The sequence below is a fragment of the Hyperolius riggenbachi genome, chromosome 9, assembly GCF_040937935.1.
Source record: "Hyperolius riggenbachi isolate aHypRig1 chromosome 9, aHypRig1.pri, whole genome shotgun sequence".
NCBI lineage: Eukaryota > Metazoa > Chordata > Amphibia > Anura > Hyperoliidae > Hyperolius > Hyperolius riggenbachi.
In genome coordinates this window covers 231,011,754-231,035,133 of record NC_090654.1, presented here as the reverse complement: position 1 = coordinate 231,035,133, position 23,380 = coordinate 231,011,754, and the positions used below count along the sequence as shown (strand labels likewise).

Here is a 23,380-nt window from a genome sequence, read left to right as displayed (position 1 = left end):
TAAAAAGATTTTATTCAAAGTACCCCTGAACCGGGTTGTAAATTATATACTTTTTACAATGTTTAATTTCTGGTGCTGTGACATACCTCCCAGCACCTTCCTCCCCGTCCAGCGCCCCATGTCCCCCATTCTGCTCAGCCGAAATATTCGACTTGAGCAGAACGTCAATGATGGACAGGGAAGAAGTGTCAGTTCTTCCTCCTCTCTTCCTGTCCTTAGCTCCGCCCCCTTTACGCACCACTTATAGTTCCTGATCTGAGACTGCACAAAGCACGCAGGGAAACTGCGCTGTGTGCAGGCTTTTGATAATTGAGGCCAGAGCGATAGTGTACTAATATACACTATTGTTTTGACCTCAATTATCACAAGCCCGCACACAGTGCAGTTCCCTTGCGCGCTACGTGTAGTCTCAGATCGGGAACTATAAGCGCCGAGTAAAAAGGGGTGGGGCCAAGGACAGGCAGAGAGGAGGAAGTACTGACACTTCCTCCCTGCCCATAATCAAAAGCTTTGTAGCACGGGAGACACAGGAGTGGGAAGAGGATGGTGCTGTGATATACACCATTTTTAAAGTAACCTCGAATGGGTTTTGAACAATATACTTCTTACAACGTTTGATTACTGGTGCTGTGATATACATCACAGCACCAGTAATCAAACGTTGTAAGAAGTATATTGTTCAAAACCCATTTGAGGGTACTTTAAAAAAGGACCACTCCAGTGAAAAGTAAGCAGTTCAAATCTGTCAGAACCGAAAGGTTTTGGACTAGTCCATCTCCCTTATGGGGCATTCTCAGGGTTTTCTTTGTTTTTTTTTAAAAGCATTTCCTGAAAGACAGCTGCTGAGTCTAACTGAAAAAATAGTGTGCAAGTGAGTAGGGAGGCTAGATATCTTGCTATTTTAGCAGTTAGGAATTTATTTAAAAAAAAAAAAAATCCTGAGAATCTCCCATGAGGAGATGGACTGGTCTAAAACCTGTCGGTCCTGTCAGATGTAATGGTTTACTTCTTTCGCTGGAGTGGTCCTTTCAGGTGCACAATTAATGATAGTATCTTTTTTTTGTCCAATATTACCACTTTTATGTAATGAGATACTACCTAAAGTATCCATTCAAAGTAAATTCACTCAGTTTACCTTTATACAACATAGATTTGGTAACATTATACCATCAAAGATTGTGTCATTGATGGGCACTTAGACTATGGTTGGGACTTAAGGCTATTACTATGGTAGGGATAAGGCTTTGCACTTAAGGAACAGAGTAGGAAGAACGAGTACGAAGGACTCTGGCTAATTCAGCATATGTGGCTGAATTAACCAGAGGTGGTTGGATTGGTTAATTGATAAGGGCTCTGCCACAGGAGACCAGAGTTCGAATCTCGGCTCTTCCTGTTCAGTAAGCCAGCACCTATTCAGTAAGGAGTCCTTAGGCAAGTCTCCTTAATGCTCGGTACACACTATGAGATTTTATGGTCGATTTACTGTCAGATCGATTATTTCCAACATGTCCGATTTGCTTTTCGATCAATTTCCGCGCATTTTCCGATCGATTTCTGTTAACTGTAATAGGAAATCGATCGGAAAATGCTTGGAAATCAATCGGAAATGTTGGAAATAATCGATGACAGTAAATTGACCATAAAATCTCAGTGTACCCAGCATAACACTGCTACTGCCTATAGAGCACGTCCTAGTGGCTGCAGCTCTGGCCCTTTGAGTCCGCCAGGAGAAAAAAGTGTGATATAAATGTTATTTGTTTTGTCTTGGTATGTTGTAGATCGGGTGGTATAAGAAGATACTTACCACGCATTCCGTTCTCCTACCTCCCTCGCCGTTCTCCTGCAGCAAGCCCCGTTCTGACAGGCCAACCCAGGCAACTCATGTAACCTATAAACCAGACATACAGCGCCACGCATGCGCAGTATGTCCATTCAGCACCCCTGTGGCCGTGCTCAGGGACGTTGGCACACAGGCTCGCCCTCGCTCCCCTGAGCAGTAGACGCTGTGGAGACTCTGGTATACTTTAAGCGACGTGACTATATGATTTATTAAAGTGCTGCAGAAATTGTCAGAAACATACTGTATAATTCGATCATGATCATAATTATAAAATTCACAGTTGTCTCCAATTGTGCTTCAGCCCATACATGAAGAAAAGCAGTTACTCTCCCATTTCAGTAAACTTGGACTACCTAAAGCAAACATAGCTGTCTGAAAATCAAATAGACAAGACTGTTAAAGGACAACTGAAGTGAAAGGTATATGGAGACTGCCATATTTATTTCCTTTTAAAATGTAGCAGAGCTGAAACGGTACAACAGTTTTATATATACCTGGGGATTCCTCTAGCCCCATATGCACAGATCTCTCCCACGCCGTTCTCCTCAGTCTTCTCCCTCTTCGGTACCGGGTCCTGTAACTTCAGCCAGTCGAGGCCAGTCTGACGTAATAGAAGTGCGCTATTTACGTATCTCTCCAGAAGGTGCACTTACCTGTTATATCGTTTCAGCTCTGGTTTCCTTTAAGCAATACCAGGTTGTAAGAAATGTGTTAGTGTGACAAGTTTGTTGGACCTCATTGTCTATGTGCAACAGGTCACTACTATACACTCTCATCACTATATGGGAAGGGGGGCTGCCTAACATCTTGGGGTACATCTGCCTATGGGGAGGGGGATGCCTCATACTGGGGTCACATCAAGCTATTTATGCTGCGGTGCTTATATCACATTTTCCTGGCTTCTGGGGAAAAAAGTAGGTACCTCGGGCTTATACGCAAGTATATTGTTAGGAATGAGCGATTTACCTCAGCAGCGTCTGACGTCATGGCAGCTGTCGCCGCATCATCGCAGGCGTCCCTCACGGCCTCCGGCAGAATAGGTCTCTATGCTGTGCATCAGTTCAGGTCGGCACGCTCGCACGCGGAGCGGCAGGACCTATATGGGCTTAGGAGACGAGTCAGCTGACCGGCCGGTCAGGTGACATCTGGCTACTGTTTCTCTTCGCTGATTGGTGGAAGTGTTCTGGGCAAGACGCTTGGAATTGCCTGTCTGCATTTAAGCTTGGAGATGTCAGTAGCTCATTGTCTGTTGTTGCTGAAACTTCGCAGTGAAAGCTCTCAGACCTTAGTCAGATCCGTGTGTGCTTGAACCGGCAGGACCCCGGGGATTCGCACTTAGCTTAGGATTATTATTATTACTGTTATTTGATTATTACTGTGTATTACCTTTGCCTGTACCTCCGACTACTCTCTGCCTATCGATTCTGTACCTCTGCCAATCTGATCTGTTGCCGACTTCTGCCTGAACACTCACTCCGATTTTGCCTTTCGATTCTGTACCTCTGCTTGACCGATCTGTTACCGACTTTGCCTGTACGACCACTCTATTGTTAGTGATAGCCCCTGTAACTAAAGGGCTATCACTCTCTCGTGCTCTTGTATATTACTGTGCACCAAAACACATGTGATCACACTTTGAATAAAATGCTGACTATTGTGCTGATAGAGCTCGTTCTGATCATCAGATACTTCACTGATCATTACATATATACAGGTAACTGAATATTAGTAAAAGCGTTATCCAGCATGGCTCGGCTAACGAAAGCAGCACAAATCTTTATTTTTGCAGCATAAATGGCCAGAAACGCAGCACTAACCAAACATGATGGAATGAAAGATAAATTATTAATACAGATTAATAGCTTGTAACAGTTTTAACCGTGTAAATAGATTTCAGAAATACTCTTGCCAGCACAATGAAGATCAGGTCTAAAACACAGTATTGAAAAGCAAATGGTGGTTGAGTAAGTTAGTCAGAAAAATAGTTTTACCTTATTAATTATTCCAAAAAAGTTGTAAGGTCTTTTGGGTCCTGGGGTGAGAGTTGCATCTACACAGATGAAGGAATAATTCCCAAATGGAGTCTGGTGAACATAGTGGAAGGAACCATCCTTCTGCCACCCCGAGTATTTCCTAGAAGAGAAGTTGACATATTCGTACATCTGGAGGGACAAGCAGTTTCTTCTACAGGATCTCAAAATCCAATACACAGCAGATCCTTGCAATGCCAGTTTTTTTTAAATAAATCATGTTATCCTTTCTTCGTACAGTAAACTTTGGCCTGCAACTCCATACAGATTTCTGTACTAGGTGGAATGTGGCAGGGATGCTTTATGTAAAGGATAACTGAGGTAAGATGGATATGGAGGCTGCCATATTTATTTCCTTTTAAACAATACCAATTGCCTGGCAGTCCTGCTGGTTTATTTGGCTGCAGTAGTGTCTGAAGTACACCAGAAGCAAGCATGCAGCTAATCTTGTCAGATCTGACAATGATGTCAAAAACACCTGATCTGCTGCATGCTTGTCCAAGGACTATGGCTAAAAGTATTAAAGGCAGAGGATCCTAATGATAGCCAGGCACCTTGTATTGCTTAAAAGGAAAAAAAATATGTCAGCCTCCATATCACTCTCACTTCAGGTTCCTTTTTTTCAATCCTGTGTCAGACTATGTTCGACATAGGCATTTTCTTCCATTGGACAAATGTCGGACATAATCTAACAAAGGAGAACTGTCTGGCACTAGATGGCGCTGTTGCCAGATAAAAACCAGCAGTGTCAGCACCTTCAGATCTAAGTATCAGACTTTTGATAGTCTATCTCCTGCTGCTGCATGGGTACATTTGGGACGATTATTAGGGTCGTCCGTGCCGGATCTAATCTGACTCTTTGATCCTGTTCAGTACCATGCAACACTGCATAATAAGACTTCTCATGTAACTCACCCTTCCTCTGAAATCCCATTTTAAAACATATTAGCCACTCTCCAACTTTTTAAATCTTTAATCGATTCCTCAAAACTCACATTTTCCGACAAGCTAACACTCTATCTTAGGCCATTCCCCCTCCAACCTCTAGCCAAGTTATAATCCTTACTAGATAGCCCAAAACCACACTACCCCACCTCTTGTCTCTCCCCCCTCCCCTCCATTTCCTTTAGATTGTAAGCTCAGAAGGGCAGGGCTCTCTTGCCCTTTTGTTTCTTGGAATTTGTTATACATTTTATCCATCATAGTAATTTCCGTAATTACTTTAGCTACCAGTTCTGTATTTTTTTTACCAGTGTCTATATTTGGTGTTTACATGTCTACATTGTCTGTATTGTTATGTACTCCAGGTTGGCACTTTATAAATTGTTGGCCTTAGTGATAACCAATGCAGACATGGAAGAACAAATTCCATGCAGATAATTTTAGGACTCTATTGTAAAGATCGATTAGATCAGCACTAGATGACTCTGCAGGCCGCTGCAGGATTTGTGGTGCTATGGCCGTGCCTCCAGAAAGTCCAGCATAACTTGTAAGCACAAAACACAAAAAAGATTCCGGGCACCGGCCAATTCCAAAAGTAAAGTAGTTCTAGGACTCTAGAGGTCCATTAATTACTTTCTCGGGAACTGTTACCTACATGGTTGGCTAGATGGTCTATTTCAGGAGGGTCACAAATGCAATGTATTTAGTTGCTTACTGTAGCAATTTAACGACATCTAACAGGTGCATCAATGTACTATGTGATTAATGGGGCTACTTTATCAAGACAGGTGCAAGAAAGAGTGAATGTGCTATGTACTCCATTATTGTTGCAGTAAAGCACATCTGCTTAAAACTTAAAAGTAAAACATGCATCTGCCTAATACCACATCTCCTCTGTCCATGGCTCTCCCCGCATATTTGTATTCCATGGCTTAATATAGTGGTTGGCAACAAAGAATGGCTAAGGCCCCGTTCACACTTGCGTTTTGGCATGCAAACGGACCGGATCCGGATCGTATCAGGACCTGATCCGGATTGGAACTGTACGGTTCCGATCCGGATCCAGTCAGTTTGCATCAGGACTGCTTCAGGCTGCCATCCGGATCCGTGGGGGGGAAAAAAAACAAAAAACAAAATACCTTCAAATTTGTTAGGATCTGCAGAAGGTGCACCTGGTGCACCTGTAGAATCAGGTCCTCCGCTGTAGGCCTCACCTCCACCTCCGACATACTGCCAAAACAGCTCCAGCACGTGTGTCACTGCTGCTCCACTCCAGATATGCTGGGCCCATGTGTCCCCATCCAAAATGGCCGCTATGATACGCATAGGAAGTGGGGTAGAACGTCCGGTGTTGTCTCCAGTGTGTTCTGCGCTTCCGTTTCCCATTTGTTTTCTATATCCGGATGGTGCAGTCAGGCTCCGGTCCGGGTGCGTGGGCCGGATGAGCCGGACCAAAAAAATAGCGCATGTTGGAAAAGTGTCCGGAGTCCGGATCCGGTCCGGCTCCGTACTGTACGGAACGGAAGCGTGTGAACGTCCGCATAGCCTTTGCATTGCTATGCGGAAAGTATGTTCCGTTTGTACAGTATACGGTCCGGATCCGATCAGGCGGATCCGGACAGGGAACGCTAATGTGAACCGGGCCTAAGTGTTGCCTATGATGAAAGGTTACGAACAGCCAACCAGCCCTCCTCATTTACTATGCTGTCGCCTCCTCATTGTGGCTAAATGCAGCCCATGGCGAAATTTCATGTTTGCATGCTAAGAAAGCTTTTTTTCCCAGTTTTCAATAGGCAATCACCTAAAAACCTGTCCCACAACAAGGTTCACCCAGTCATGCTGCCTTGAAGCCTCCGCCTCAGAACTATTTAGGCAATCCTGAGGCTGGAAAATTAATTCAAAGGTTCCCACCCACATTCCAAGAATAGCACTAAACAGATGGCTCATCAGATCCTAAGAACTTAAAGTAACATTATTGGTTAACATGTTTTTAAACTGGGATGGGAATAGTTTGTCTAAGTATTGCTGTATATCTTTAGCTGCTTATCTCTTCCTTTAATGTTACCAAATTGCTTTCACAATTAACTGAGGGAAGGAGAGGGCTAGGGTGACAGACAAGTGAATCATGAGGGGAGGGGCGAATCCTTCTCCCTACATCTGTTAACCCTGTGTGTAGTTTATATGATGATAGGTCTCACTGGCTTAAACTGCAGCTGCCTGTTTCTGTATAGTCTGAGGAGAATAATGCACTGAGAGCAGAGGAAAAGTATCTTGTCATGTGCAGTATAAAATAAACATTTGTAATTGTGTGTGAAACCTGATACTCAGGCAGGATTTTCATACTAAAAGTTTAGACCAGCACTGGCTGTGTCACATTTCTCACGAAGCACAGGGGGGTGGGGGGCAGATGGGACACAGAGGCATGTTCCCTGCTGCATAACATGCTCTCTGTCCACCCACTCCCCCCCACCCCCAGCGCTATCACCTCCTGAAATTGCTGACATTCAGCTTGCTGGCATCTCGAGGGGGAAGGGGCGTTTCATGCAGGAGAGGTATTCCTTGCTAAATATCCTCTGGGCTGCTATCTCTGCCTCCCCATGGCCACTCCCCCGCCTCCCTGCAGAGCTTCTAGCGTCATGACCCTAGGAGGTCACGAAAATGAAACTAAAGGAGAGCAGACCACAGGAGCCTCACAAAGCAGCAGAGATTGCTGCTAACTGATCCGGCCAGCCCCCCGAATTAGGTATCATGTTTTGTTTTAGGTACAATCCCCACCTTGGGATCACTTTAACATGAAAAGTAGGAAATGTTTACACAGCTTAGACATTATTTGTACATTGTCATTTTAGAACACTTGGTTATTGATAGTGTTCCTTCAATGAGATAAGGCATCGGACATGCTTTTACTCATATTTTGATATGTTTGTGACAATTTAAGTTTGGCTCAATTCAAATTCAGTCTACTGTCGGACCAATGTCCAGACAGGATGGCAACAGATCAACAGACAAGCAGAATGGACTCATGTTTTCTTATGGGTCTATTCAGAAACAGACATTCCTGACCTGCATGATAATTAGTAGATCGTCCATGCATTCCATACCCAATAAAACTCTACATTTGTGCTCAGCAGAAAGTGTGAACACCTTCAATGGACTTTTAGGAAGCGGGTACAGTTCGTTGGATACACCATCCACTCATGCTGATCCATCGTTAAGTGAACCTAGCCTAAATAATTACATAACTTTTTACTAAAGCAGTTTCCCAGCACAGACAATCAGAACCCCTATTTCTTTCAACAGTTAAAACTTGACTAATTGTTTCCTTTCCTTTTTTTTTTCTTCCGGTTGCCCTTGCACCGACCTTGATAAATCAGCCTCACCAAGTTCCACAGCATCTAGCAGCCCTGAACACCTACTGTAATATAATCTACATGAAGTTCTAAAATCAACTCTAGCGGTTGAATCTCAAGAAACGCGTTGTTTGTTTGTGGTGTCTAATAAAACTATATAAAAAAAAAAAAAAAACCTCCAGACGAGGTAAGACTGTTCTTTATTGTACCAGCCATTATCCTGACATCAGTGGGGTGCATTCTCCCTCCTAGTCTATTTTCAATATCCAGTTCAGATTGATTGCTCAAAGTTTCTTCTAGCCTGCTAACATCTGTAGTGGCCTACATTTGCCATTTTCAGATTAGCAAAAAACTTTAGGGTGTACAATAAATCATGATAAATAAATAAGAACGTTGATGAAGAATATTAACAGCTCTACAAGCTCTGACTGAAATACATGGTTAAATAGATCACATTTCTGAGAAAACAGTTTCAGCCATGATAAAAACAATACAACTTCAAATGTTGTACATAATTAATTAGCGTATGAATAATACATGGTATCACTGCATAGTTCGTTGATATCAGTAGCATCAAAGAGTAGTTGTAGAAGCAACATGCAAAAATAGACATTGATAACAGTGTAGAAACAGTATAATCTCGTTCTAGTAAACTCTAAGGGACCAGGAAAAATAGTTTACTATATAAGAAATTGCCCTAGAAAGGGCCCAGTATGCCCTGGTACATTCTCTGCTGCAAAGGACCAACTCTGTCCTCCCACTGGAGGTACAGTACAAACACTTGCACAATTGGTGGACTACAATGTTAAGTATACCTTAGGGCTGCATAGCCAGGCTGGGCAAACCGCTAGTACAGTACGACCACGTTGATAGCAGCGCAAGTTAATTTATGCGCGGCTATTCAGACAATGCAATTATCGGCTACATCATGTTTTCACAGTGCAGATTGCATAATATGGGCGCAGGTTGCGGCTATTCATTAAAACGCCCATCTTCTGCATGACTAACCCTTATCCCACTGTGGCTAACACTTATCCCGCTCTATTGGCTGCTGCTATCCCGCTCTATTCATTACATTACATTTTCTGTGGGGTGTACATGTATTTATGTGTATATAATTACCGAGTATTTAGGTGTACATAATAACCACCTACTGCCAATCATGTAATTAACTATATCATCTATGATGTGTCTTCAGATAAATTCTAAAGCTAAATCATTTCCGCTGTTGCAATAGCCCTTATTTCTCAACCTATATCAACCTGGTTACTATATACCGTAAAGTATGAAGTATTAACTCTTCCGTTGTTATTCATTAAACTGCTCCTTATACTGCTCCTTTAGGCTGCTTTCACAGTAAGACGTTACAGGCGCACGTTAGTGCAGCCTGTAACGCAGCCCACCGCACAGTAATGAAAAATCAATGGGCTGTTCACAGTGCCCCCGTTGCGTTACATTGTAACGCTTCACGTTATTTCAAAGTGCTGCATGCTGTACGTTATACTGGGCTAAGCCGCGTTAGACTGTTTGCACATGCTCAGTAGTATTGGAGGAGGAGGTCTCCCCCTCCAACTCCTCGGCCAGGCACATGGCTAAATAATATTCACTGCGCGGTGTGACGAACAGTGTTTACGTCCTGGAGCGCCGCTCTGTGCGGCGATTGGCCGGCGGGACCACGTGATGCCGCATGCGTCCAAGAGTACGCATCACAGGACGCACAAAGAGCCTCTTAACGCGGCTCGATCCGACGTCCAGCTTCTACCCCACTATGCGTTGCGTTAGGTGCACGTTACTGTATGCGACCTTAACGTACCACCTAACGCAACGTCTTAGTGGGAAAGTAGCCTTAGCCAACTTGTTCCCACTAGCAAAATGTCTTAATGTACGATGCGCCCTCAGTCAACTTAATCATTACCGGCATTTTTTTAATTTATGTTCTCAGTTTAAATACCTGATATTTCTCAACAATGTCCAAAACATATAATCTATAATGCGCCTTTATAATACAACATTATGCAATCATTTCTGTTAACTGCACTTTTATGGTCTCATTTTTAATAGCCGATATTTCTCAACTTCTACCTAATTTTCAATTAGAGTCCATTTTAATTAGCCGCATTGTCGCGCTGATGCCATTGGATGTAGTTAGGATGGTGGGATGCAATATGGCTAGATGTGTACTATGTAAATAAAACTTAGTTATTACAGTTTCTACAATAAGACTACAGCTATGGGAAGCATACGTTATAAGTAGCAGTGTTCTGCAGCCCAATATTAGCGTGTATATATACCTGTATACATAGAGCGCATGGCCTCATTAAGCACCCTACCATTTTAAATTATGGCGCACAGCCCACCAAGCCACTGCTAATTACCTAGTCAGCACTGATCATGTGCTACTCTCCCCTGCAACGCTAGTATCTCTGTTCTCGCCTGGTCAGCTCCAATGATATTTCTCATGGTGAGCTCTCTCCTGCACCTTAGTTATCTCCTATTCTCTCCTGGTCAGCTCCGATGTTATTTCTCATGGTGAGCTCTCTCCTGCACCTTAGTTATCTCCTGTTCTCTCCTGGTCAGCTCCGATGTTATTTCTCATGATGAGCTCTCTCCTGCACCTTAGTTATCTCCTATTCTCTCCTGCTCAGCTCCGATGTTATTTCTCATGGTGAGCTCTCTCCTGCACCTTAGTTATCTTCTGTTCTCTCCTGGTCAGCTCCGATGTTATTTCTCATGGTGAGCTCTCCCCTGCATCTTAGTTATCTCCTATTCTCTCCTGCTCAGCTCCGATGTTATTTCTCATGGTGAGCTCTCTCCTGCACCTTAGTTCCTCCTGTTCTCTCCTGGTCAGCTCTGATGTTATTTCTCATGATGAGCTCTCTCCTGCACCTTAGTTATCTCCTGTTCTCTCCTGGTCAGCTCCAATGTTATTTCTCATGGTGAGCTCTCTCCTGCACCTTAGTTATCTCCTGTTCTCTCCTGGTCAGCTCCGATGTTATTTCTCATGATGAGCTCTCTCCTGCACCTTAGTTATCTCCTATTCTCTCCTGCTCAGCTCCGATGTTATTTCTCATGGTGAGCTCTCTCCTGCACCTTAGTTATCTTCTGTTCTCTCCTGGTCAGCTCCGATGTTATTTCTCATGGTGAGCTCTCCCCTGCATCTTAGTTATCTCCTATTCTCTCCTGCTCAGCTCCGATGTTATTTCTCATGGTGAGCTCTCTCCTGCACCTTAGTTCCTCCTGTTCTCTCCTGGTCAGCTCTGATGTTATTTTTCATGGTGAGCTCTCTCCTGCACCTTAGTTATCCCCTGGTCAGCTCTGATGTTATTTCTCATGGTGAGCTCTCTCCTGCACCTTAGTTATCTCCTGTTCTCTCCTGGTCAGCTCCGATGTTATTTCTCATGATGAGCTCTCCCCTGCACCTTAGTTATCTCCTGTTCTCTCCTGGTCAGCTCCAATGTTATTTCTCATGGTGAGCTCTCTCCTGCACCTTAGTTATCTCCTGTTCTCTCCTGGTCAGCTCCGATGTTATTTCTCATGGTGAGCTCTCCCCTGCATCTTAGTTATCTCCTATTCTCTCCTGGTCAACTCCGATGTTATTTCTCATGGTTAGCTCTCTCCTGCACCTTAGTTCCTCCTGTTCTCTCCTGGTCAGCTCCGATGTTATTTCTCATGGTGAGCTCTCTCCTGCACCTTAGTTATCTCCTGTTCTCTCCTGGTCAGCTCCGATGTTATTTCTCATGGTGAGCTCTCTCCTGCATCTTAGTTATCTCCTGTTCCCTCCTGGTCAGCTCCGATGTTATTTCTCATGGTGAGCTCTCTCCTGCATCTTAGTTATCTCCTGTTCTCTCCTGGTCAGCTCTGATGTTATTTCTCATGGTGAGCTCTCCCCTGCACCTTAGTTATCTCCTGCAAAAGTAGTACAGAGGCGCCAACAGGGTAAAAACAATATTTCTTTAAAATGGTTGAAATGAAGTAGGTAGCGGTGGACTTACCCCTCCAAAACAGACACAAAAATTGCTGTTTTAAGCAAAAATCAGTTTATTTACATACTCCAAACAAGGTGCAACACGTTTCGCGGGTATATCCCACTTCCTCAGGCAATAAATAGGAGCATATCACCAATGCGGTCCGGTACATAGCCTGGCGCCTCTGTGACAAGGCGCCAGGCTATGTACCGGACCGCATTGGTGATATGCTCCTATTTATTGCCTGAGGAAGTGGGATATACCCGCGAAACGCGTTGCACCTTGTTTGGAGTATGTAAATAAACTGATTTTTGCTTAAAACAGCAGTTTTTGTGTCTGTTTTGGAGGGGTAAGTCCACCGCTACCTACTTCATTTTAACCATTTTAAAGAAATATTGTTTTTACCCTGTTGGCGCCTCTGTACTACTTTTGCAGTTGTTTCCACCCCTGGTGGAGGGGAATTCTTCTTTTTTCCCGATCTACAGAGAGCGACTTCTTAATCCTGAGTGGGGACAGGTCTAATCTCCTCACCTGCCTTCATAGTGGTTACCTGGACGGTAACCCTTGTTTGTGAGTATAACCTACCTATACTTACCTTCCATACCCAATTTACAGTACATACTACACTATACTGGGCTCTCGGCGTCTTCCCTTATATTAGTTATCTCCTGTTCTCTCCTGATCAGCTCCGATGTTATTTCTCATGGTGAGCTCTCTCCTGCACCTTAGTTATCTCCTGTTCTCTCCTGGTCAGCTCCGATGTTATTTCTCATGATGAGCTCTCTCCTGCACCTTAGTTATCTCCTGTTCTCTCCTGGTCAGCTCAGATGTTATTTCTCATGGTGAGCTCTCCCCTGCACCTTAGTTATCTCCTGTTTTCTCCTGGTCAGCTCCGATGTTATTTCTCATGGTGAGCTCTCTCCTGCATCTTAGTTATCTCCTGTTCTCTCCTGGTCAGCTCCAATGTTATTTCTCATGGTGAGCTCTCTCCTGCATCTTAGTTATCTCCTGTTCTCTCCTGGTCAGCTCCAATGTTATTTCTCATGGTGAGCTCTCCCCTGCACCTTAGTTATCTCCTGTTCAGCTCTGAACTTCTTAGCTTCAGTTAATGTTTAACTTCATCTCCAAACCAGCTAGTTATTTTTGTAAACTCTTGTTTACATGTCAGGATGCCCTTCAATCATGCAATTTGTGAATAATGCAATAAATAAGTTAATTACTATAGATTAGCTGTTAATTGATCAGCAGTTAAATGCAGGTAAAAGGTAATTCATGTGTTCCTCTGAGGTGATCCTTTGATCTGATACAAGGTGCATTTGCTGCAAGCACACCCACTGTGCTGTTCTCTGTGGGAATGGCATATCTTTATCCTAATTTTCAAAGCATCCGGCTGGTATCTTGCTATTTTGGCAGTTAAACTGCTGTTCAGGAAATGCTGTTGAAAACAAAGAAAGTCCTGAGAATCCCCCTATGGACTGGCCCAAAACCTGTCATCTGTCACATTTTTTAACTGCCTACTTTTTTCGCGAAAGAACCCCGTTAATGACCGGCAATGCAATTCTTTCTAACGGTATTTAACAGTAACTGGACTACACTGTTTCCAGGGATCCCAGCTAATGAGCGGCTTCTCTCCTTCCTCCCGGGGTTCTGTTACTGAGATGCTGGGGTGACCCTCAGGGGAAGCGACACTCGAAGGAGACTCTTCACTGGTGCCGCAATCCATGCTGTCCCCGTCCCCCTGCTCTGTGTACATTTCCTCCAACATCTCTTCCTCCACGGTGCTGCTGCCCCATCTCCTGCAGCATCTGCCACGGTTTCCCGCTGCTGCCTCACCTCCTCCGCATGTCTCCAATACTTCTCCTTCTTCAGAGGAACGAATTTTACGCTACCCTCCTCCCGCACACTGGCCACCCCTTTCAACATGTTTAACTTTAAATGGTATTTTTACTGTAAATTTTCAACTTCAGGTTCACCATGTATTAATGGTTTTATTTGTATATTTTACTTTTGCATACACTATAAATAGCAGTGATCCCTATAGCTGCTTTTCCTGTAAGAAATAAATGTTAAAAGTACCCCTATATATGTAAATACATGTTAACACGATGCAAAGATTATGGAGACTTTGAAATCAACATTTACTATAGCCGCTAGAATTAAACAAAATATGTCTGCTACTTGTATGCTATTTTTGCTAAAGCCGCAAAAGGAGGTTTTTTACAGGAAATGATATAGGTGGTGTAATTTCTAATGATTTTTAAGTGCTCATAGCCACACATGAGGAGCACATAAAGTCCATTTATAACCGTGATTTAATGTAAAGGAGAAGGAGCGTTGAAAGAAAAAGGGAAAAAAATGGCTATTGCCATTACAATTGAAATTTAAGTTTGCCGATATTCGCGCCTATTTTAACTTGCGGCTATTTCAAATGTACGCAGTACAGTATCCAGGGCTCCTTAAAAATTGCAGCCGTCACTGAATAGAGGCAGCCACTAGCTTCCTGTGAGTGGCTCTGATACTTCTGCGGGTGGAACTTGCAGCACGAGTCCTGCAAAAATTTTTGCTCACACTTGAGCCAATTATGAGGCCTCTCCAAACTGCAGCCAATCATGATAAGCCAATCATGATATGATAAGCCACTCGCATCTGTAATGTGAGTGGCTCAGATACCTCCATGGGCAGGACTTAGCACTCTCCTCTCCACTCTAATTAGATTTGCAGAGAGTAGGCTTGCTCTGATCAGCACTACAAGTGAAAGTAGCTTGTACTGCCCTCCACACACTACCAGGAGCGTCATCTCTAACAAGGGAAGAGATACCCGGGAGTGTGGAGCACTGTGACGATACTTTTATCATTGATTGTAACGTGGAAGTGGTAACCCTGCATCCTCTTTTGTTTACATTCACATTATTATTTTCCCCAGGCTACTTATTTGTACAGTACTGTATATCCAGCACCCGTGCCATTCCTCTTGTTTTACAAATGTTATCAGGCATCAGCTCACTTGCAACCATACAAAAAAAAAAAAAAAGAGCAGCGACTAGTGTTGGACTGGGAGCTGGAAAAGCTGAGGAAATACACTTGCTGGCCAAGCAGCAGTAATCAGGTGCTGCTGCTCACAGTGAAGACCTGCTGCAGGTTTCTATTGGGAGCGATAACACAGGGTTTCTGCTGCTTGGCCAGCAGGTGTATTTCCTCAGTTTTTCCACCTCCCAGTCCGACACTGGCAGCGACCATGGGTTTCACACTGATCTATGATGCATGCACCACCCACTTTTTACTATATCAAGTCAGCATCACATAGGGGCCAAAAAACATGTTTACTATAACAGAAGTTTTATTGTATCAGGGTTTACTATACCAGGCGTTGCTCCCATAGACTTATAATGGAGATTGGCCAGGGCCTGAAGAGGTCATTTACTATACCAAAATGTTTACTATACCAGAGTTCATTATAATGAGATTATACTGTATATACACAGTGGTGACCAACGAGCTATCCACAACATGCTTAAAGGATAACTGAAGTGAGAAGTATATGGAGGCTGCCATATTTATCTCCTTTTAAACAATACCAGTTGCCTGACAGCCCCGCTGATCTATTTGGCTGCAGTAGTTTCTGGAACTCACCAGAAACAAGCATGAAGCTAATCTTGTCAGATCTGACAATGTCAGAAACACCTGATCTGCTGCATGCTTGTTCAGGGTCTATGGCTTTAAGTATTAGAGGCAGAAGATCAGCAGGACTGCCAGGCAACTGGTATGACATAAAGTGAACCTGAAATGAAGGCCATCTCAGGTTCTATACTTACCTGGGGCTTCCTACAGCCCCCTTGAGGCCGCACAGTCCCTTTCTGCCTCACAGGGTGGTTCCTGTCCCCCACAATACTGCCCGAAAGCCTGTCCGCGTAACACTTTGTAGCGTATGTGCTGCCCGGCCAGGCGTGCTCCTGACCCTGGGAACGTAGTAGTGCGAAAGCATAGAAAGGTCCCAGCCGCTGGAGTGTGGAGGGCATAACGCCTGGTTGGGCCGACCATGTGTGACAAAGTGCGACTCGTCCAGGCTTTCTGGCAATATTGGGGGGACAGGAGCCACCCAGTGAGACAGCAAGGGACTGTGCGGCCTCAAGGGGGCTTAAAGGGAACCTAAACTGAGAGGGATATGGATGTTTCCTTTCAAAAAATACCAGTTGCCTGGCATCCTGCTTATCTTTATGGCTGCAGTAGTAGCAGACTTGCACACCTGAAACAAGCATGCAGCTAATCCAGTCTGACTTCCGTCAGAGCACCTGATCTGCATGCTTGTTGTGGGGCTGTGGCTAAAAGTATTAGAGACACAGGATCAGCAGGGCTGCCAGGCAACTGGAATTATTTTAAAAGGTAAAATCCATATCCTTCTCAGTTTAGGTTCCCTTTAAAAAAAGTCCCAGGTATGTATGGTACCCGAGATGTCATTTATTGCAGTTACACTTTAAAATGAAATAAATATGACAGCCTCCATCTGCCTCTCACTTCAGTTGTCCTTTAAGGCTTTAAAGTAAGCAATACATTCTGGAAGAATTAAAGCCTTGGAAATGAGTTACCCAGGGCATAAGCAAGAGCCGGAGTGCTGTTGGATTTGGGGCATGATACTAGTAAGGACACCATGTTGACTTCCCCACAGCTCATCACTTACCTCTGCTGTTCCCTGGCTGCCAGCTATGCCCTGCTCCTCCTTACTCCTAATGCAGAATAAGGGCTTGTTCACATTAGGGGCCATTTTTTTTTTTTTTTTTTTTTAGGTCTAGCGCTAAAGCACTAGTACAATATTAACTTATGTGGGTGTTCTCACATGAGCGATGAGCTTTCTATCCAATCGCAAACGTGGCTCCTGCACCATTTTCTGAGCATTTGCGATGCAATAGAAAGGATAGGGAAATCACTAAGTGCTTGAAAAAGAGCTTTTAAAAAAAGCGATTTCCTGAGCACTTTCAATGAATAAATACAATGTATTTATTGTATTTTTGTATTTATTCATTTCTGGGGCAAAGAGTTCACTTCCTGACTTACATCAGGAAGTAAAAAGACAAAAACAAAAAACAAAAAAAAACAAAACCCAACAACACAAAAACGCTTTTCATATCGCAAATCGCTCTAAATGCTCATCCGGTACCCACTGCTCAATTATGTTTCTAGGTCCCATGTCACCCCGTTCAATGGTAAAGTCTACATACAACAAGTGTCTCCATCTCCCCTCCCCCCGCTCCCAAAAAAACCCAGGATTTTTTTTAATAGAAGGCAACATAGCGTACTGAATAGCACTATGTTTGCCATGGGATTTGCACAGGCTCCCATTCATTTGCACTACGATTGCAATTGGGCCAAAAACAGATTGATTAATTCTGTACAGGGCACCACGATCGTCAAAAGGCATGCGCTTCAAAAAGCGAATCTAAGTGCATAAAGTGTAGAAGGGCCCTTAGAAGAGAACACTGTGGAATCTCCACAAAGGTAATAGACAAACATGTTGACAAAGAACTCTGAAAAGAGAGCAGCAGAGACCAAATGGAATCTGTTGGGGAAGGCAAGAATCACTTTTTTTAATCACAGGTTAGTTTTGGTACTGAGGGGAGGATTTCTAATTTTAGATCAGTACATTCCCACTAACGCTTCTGGTAATGGAGGCCAACACTAAATAGACACCAAATCATTCATGGCGGCTTCCTACCAGACACTGTTAGAAACGTTACTTGTCTGTAAAAAAAATATATACAGTATGACATTTTATTCTACCCCACATCACCCCAAACTTTCATTTTCAGGATCTGTACCTGTAGTAGTTATTGCTGCTGCTCAGATGTATAATGTTAAATGCATCTGCATTGAAGAAAAAGAAATGTATCAGTCAAGACGTTAAATGCACACAAGATTAAGGAGCTATAGCTATAATGTTGCTATAGATAGCTGCTTCACATTAAAGCCCAACTCCACTACATAAATGCTTTTTTTTTTTTTTTCTGGAGTAAGGATTTTGAGCCTCTTTTGGATTTTGATGACGGTGCTTTATTCCTATCTATGAGAATTTCCAGACAGGAAATGGGGAAATTCCTCCAAATGTCCAATGACATAGCAAAAAAATTTTTTGTTGCATGTGGAAGAGTCAGAATTCCCAACTATCAATTTTTAAATAAAAAAATATTTGTACAATAGAGATTTTTTGACAGTAATTAATACAAAAAGTAATCAGGAGAAATAAAAACACAAGAAGTTATCCTTGTTGAATATGCAATAATAACATATTAGTCAGGTAGCTAACCAGCGCTACCCAGTAAAACATAAGTATTCCTACAGGACAAAGGTTAATAACTAAAGTGGGGTTGTCATAGCAAAGTTAAACGACCACTCCAGCGGAAAAAAGGAAGCAGTTAAGATCTCACAGAACCAACAAGTTTCGTACTAGTTCATCTCCTCATTGGAGATTCTCAGGATTTTCTTTGTTCTCTAAAGCATTTCTCGAATGGCAGTTTAGCTACTAAATTAGTAAGATACCAGCCAGCCTTCCTACTCACTTCAGGAAATGCTTTTGAAAAAAATAAAATAAAAACACGCTGAGAATCCCCCATGAGGAAATGAACTAATCCAAAACCTGTTGGTTCTGACTGATTTTAACTGCTTACTTTTTTCGTTGGAGTGGTCCTTTAGCCGGACTTAATGGCTCAGTGCTCATGAGGAAACATAGGGAACATACACCTGGAGGCCCGAAGTAAGAGGACCCAAAACAGACCCCAGTAAAATCGACTGGGACCCCGCTTGACAGGTAGAAAACACAGGGAAAGTTCAGAGAAAAGAGAGGTCAGGGGGTGGGGTGGTGGTGGTGAACACTCACGCAGGAGCTAGGACCAATCCAACCATAACCATGTATGCCAGGTAAGTACATAACAACCCCCCCCCCCCCACTCGGCATATAGAGTTGACTCCTTAAATTCAAACCAGCCAAACCAAGTTTTCCACTATTGTTCATCTTTCCCATGCAGCGTGGAAGTCAGATCTTCCAGTTGCTGGATTCGATCAATCTCCCCCCCAACTATCAATTTTAATATTAATGTACACTTACTTCATCCTCCTCAACCGCACTGATCCAGCGCTGGAACCTGCTGATCATCTTTAACAAGACCTAGGCTTTCACCTTTGTGCTACTGCTGAGGTGTGGGCCGTACCGACACCTCCATGCTTAAACATGGATGGGAGCGTGGCTGCGAAGAAGAAAATTCTGACGAGCAGCAGTGGGGTTGAGGAGGACATGGGGGGTTTTGAGGGGGGGGGGGGGGGGGGTTTGCTCACTGTTTCTCTTTAAAGAGAGCCCAAGGTGGGCTCATATAATTAAAAAAAAAACCTAAGCTACCTGATCCGGGGGGCTGGGTGGATCAGGTAGCCACCATGCCAGCTGCTCTCCACTACTCCTGAGGCCCGCACTGACCCACTTTCAGTGTCCTGTAGGTCACGACACTGGAAGGAGAGAGATCTCTCTCCCAGTGTGCAGGGAGGGAGAAAGAGCTGCTTAATGGCAGCTCTGGAAAGCCTGCAGGAAGCGCCTACTGGGCATTTTGAGCAGGGAATCCCTCTCCTCCCATTATCCTCCGAGATAACGACAAATATTGTCGCTAATTTCTGGGGGTTATAGCGTGGAGGGGGGGGGGGTCAGAGAGCGGTGGTGGGGGGACACAGAGCATGTCATGAGGCAGAGAACATGCCTCTGTGTCCCATCTGCCACCCTGCCACACGCTCGCGTTCTCTTTAAAGCTGAAAAGTTGTCCTAAAGATTAAAAATTAGGAGGAATTTCTGCAGTGGGTACACGGACAGAAATAGGAAATTCAAGAAGTTTGTCACTACTTTCTGCCACATCCCAAAAAATATATATATCTTGGAGCTGAGCAGTCTTGTGGCCTACCTAGTCCTGTTATCTTTTTGAAAACTTAATGAAAATCTTTGAAACTTAAAAAAAAAAAAAATATTGGAGCTGGGCTTTAATTCATTTTTTTTTCTTTTTTTCAAAAAAAAGTTAACGCTTTAACTACTAAAAAAATAATAGAGAAACCAAAAACAAGGGCTAGTTCTGACGAGCTCGATAATGCCCTGTATCACTTGCCACACCTACTATTTTCTGTAAGTAGTAGTATCCTCTCCCTCTTATGCTGGGTAGACACGATGTGTTTTTTCGGTCAATTTTTCGTCTGATCGATTTCCGATTCGATTTTCCGATCGATTTCCAATTCGATTCTGTTATCTTTTCTTATCTATTTCCATTCACTTCTATGAGAAGTCGATCAGAAAAACGATCGAAAATAAGATCGGACATGTCGGAAATTATCTCTTGAACCATCTATCTAACACAAAATCGTATGGTGTGTACCTAGTATCAGGCTACTTTCACTAATTCTATGCAGTAGACATGATCTCTGAGATGCCGATTTGTTTCGGTAGAATGCTAATTTTGTTACTGTTGAAAATGGGCCAATCCAAATCTTCAACAACTGCATCTGAATGGTTCAAACATCAAGCAGAAAAAATTGTAATTCATTGATATCACCTCCGCGAAGCACCTAGTGTTAGTCTACTGGGAGTAAAAGTGCCCATCGATGACAATCTCTCTTGTACAAACTTATCACCACTTCTCTCTCTCTCTCTCCCTCCACCTCTGCAGAGGAGTGCAGAAGACTCACTGGCTCGGACATTCCAGCGATGACGTCATCTCTCCTCTAGAGCGCGTCCAGCAACCACTCCTTAGTAACAGCGGTGTATCTTGTCACATGACGAGGCTGTTACCAAGGAGAGAATGCTGGACGCGCTCTAGAGGAGAGATGACGTCATCGCTGGAATGTCCGAGCCAGTGAGTCTTCTGTTAAATCTGCACTCCTCTGCAGAGGTGGAGGGAGGGAGGGTGAGAGAAAAGCAAGGGCACATCTGGCTACCTAATGGGGGCAGTCTGACTAATGGGCAACATCTGGCTATCTAATGGGGGCAAATCTGACTAGTGGGGCACATCTGGTTATCTAAATAACATTTGTACATTTGGCTCCACCCATGACCACTCCAACATTCTGCTGTGTAGCCATGCCCATTTTTTGTCTACAGGGGGGCACAAAAACCGTCTTTGTCCCTGGGAGCTGAAAATCCTAGCTACGCCTCTGCTATGTAATAGAATTTTCAATTGATACTTTAGTTACTTTAGGTAGTTCTTCATATGAGAACATATACACATACATATACATATATATATACATATATACACACACACACACACACACACACACACACACACACACACACACACACACACACACACACACACATACATACATACATACATATATGAGGAATAGGAAGCCGCAAACACCATTACCAACAGAAATAAGCAGCCAGCGGGGAGCAGTAAACAATGAACGCAATGAGCGAACTCTCAGAGCCAGCCCTGGTTTTTTTGGGGGGGTTTTTTGCATACAGTAGAGCTATAAATAAATGATCTGCTTCCTACCATGATTTCCACGAATGTCAATCCACTTTGTTTTCTGCAAGATCTGCGACTTCATCAGGACAGATCGATAAGTCTGCCATTCTTCCTCAAACTGGTCAGATCCCATCTTATCTCTGGTTTTGGCATCAGTTATATCCCCTGGAAACAAGTTCAAACCTCAGCTTTCTACATGCAGAAGTTGAAAATCTAAAATTGCTTAAAAGTTTAGTGCCACTTAAGTTGAGTAAAACAGAGCTTTCAGTTCAGTACTACATATTGCAAGGATTAACAGCCTCATTATTTAAGCATGCTCTATTTGGGTTTTTTAAATACATATAAAAACTCAGTCTGTTGAGTCTAACTGAAACTCGCACGGCCGGTTTCACACTGTAAAACGGCGACAGGGATGCGTGTGTCACTTCAGAATCAGAATCCGTTTATTCGCCGAGTACAACAGGCATTGCACCATAGACTTTCATTGCCTGGCGGTGGGGTGCTGTAAAAATACTGCACCACCCTGGTGAGAAAAGGGCCTTAAAGCGGACCCAAACCAAACATTTTTCTAATTCAAAATATTTAGTTGCACCACTCTGACACATACAAAGATAAATAAACACTCCTTCAAAGCTATGAGCATTTCCCATTTCAGTGCATGCTTTTCACCCTTCTCTTTTCTTAACTAGGGTTATACAGGTGGCAGCCATTACTTCTGAGCTTAGTAGGAGGTTTTAGATCATGGGTGTGTTTGTCATCAGCTACCCTCCCTCAGAGGGGCGTCATCTTTGTGAAATCTCACACAAGCTGAGGTCACCTCCCCTGTGACATCATCAGTAGCAGCTTGTGTTTTTTTTTTTTTTAATCTCCTCCACCAGTCTGCCGGATTCTGTCCCGGCAATATGAAAGGAAGGGAGGGGTTCCTCCAATAAATGTAAAATATTTTATATTTGTCATCATGCAACTGAAAAAAGGCTGCTATTTATTATTATAATTTAGAAAATAGATTTTATTTCTGAAATCTTGTATTTTTAATTTGGGTCCACTTTAAGTGTCAGAGTTTGATACCAGTCAATGGATTACTCCTAATGTCTCAAATAAATAACAAAGACACCTGCACTGGTTAGCTAAATACTCCTGCAGCAATGTGGGAGTTTCCAGGGCAGTCTCTCTGCAACAGTATGCCAAATAGAGTACTCTGCATGTGGCTGCAATATGAACTTACTGTCTTGTTTTGTAAATCCTTAATTAGGAACAAATTGAAATGGAAAGATCATTTTTAAACACTTCCCTACTGAGGTCGTTTTCACAGTTCAGCTCTGATTACTTTAGCAAGAACGTTATCAATAATTATCACAACTAAATGATCTATAGATTTTTTTTCTGGACAATATTTGTTTTTAGTGAGTGATTACTTTATTTCCTATGCATTTTAAAATGAAAATAAGGAAATAAATGAAAAAATACACAATGTGTTCCTTTTCAACTCCATAGACATTTTATCAGCTCAGAAATAAATAGTGTTATCTAGGATTTTCTAGGGATGAGAGTGCAGTGACTTATTTTCATGTCATAGGGCAGGAACTGGTTAATGATGTTGAATGACTTGCCAATCTATATTTATTGCAATTTTACAATAAAAAAGTAGAATTTTCAAAAAATTCCAACTGCTCTCAAATGATTCAGAATATGGAGAAGAGTGTTACTGTAAAGCATGTAAAAAGTCTTCCAACCTCCGGAGCCTTTCTCAGACAGTTTCCTTCTGCAG

General features: G+C 43.1%; 1 protein-coding gene across 3 annotated transcripts in view; it reads right to left on the bottom strand.

The window, feature by feature from the left end:
• The window catches only part of TMEM62 (transmembrane protein 62), a 71,907-nt gene that overhangs the window by 32,902 nt on the left and 15,625 nt on the right, over window positions 1-23,380 (bottom strand). For 2 of the 3 annotated variants that reach the window (XM_068254149.1, XM_068254150.1), the window contains 3 exons: window positions 21,640-21,777; window positions 17,938-17,983; window positions 3,832-3,973 (listed from right to left, as the gene is read on the bottom strand). In XM_068254149.1, coding sequence (XP_068110250.1) covers window positions 3,832-3,973; window positions 17,938-17,983; window positions 21,640-21,777 — 326 coding nt within the window. Of the gene's footprint in view, window positions 1-3,831; window positions 3,974-17,937; window positions 17,984-21,639; window positions 21,805-23,380 lie in introns of all 3 variants that reach the window. The other variant, XM_068254151.1, reaches the window with a different exon arrangement.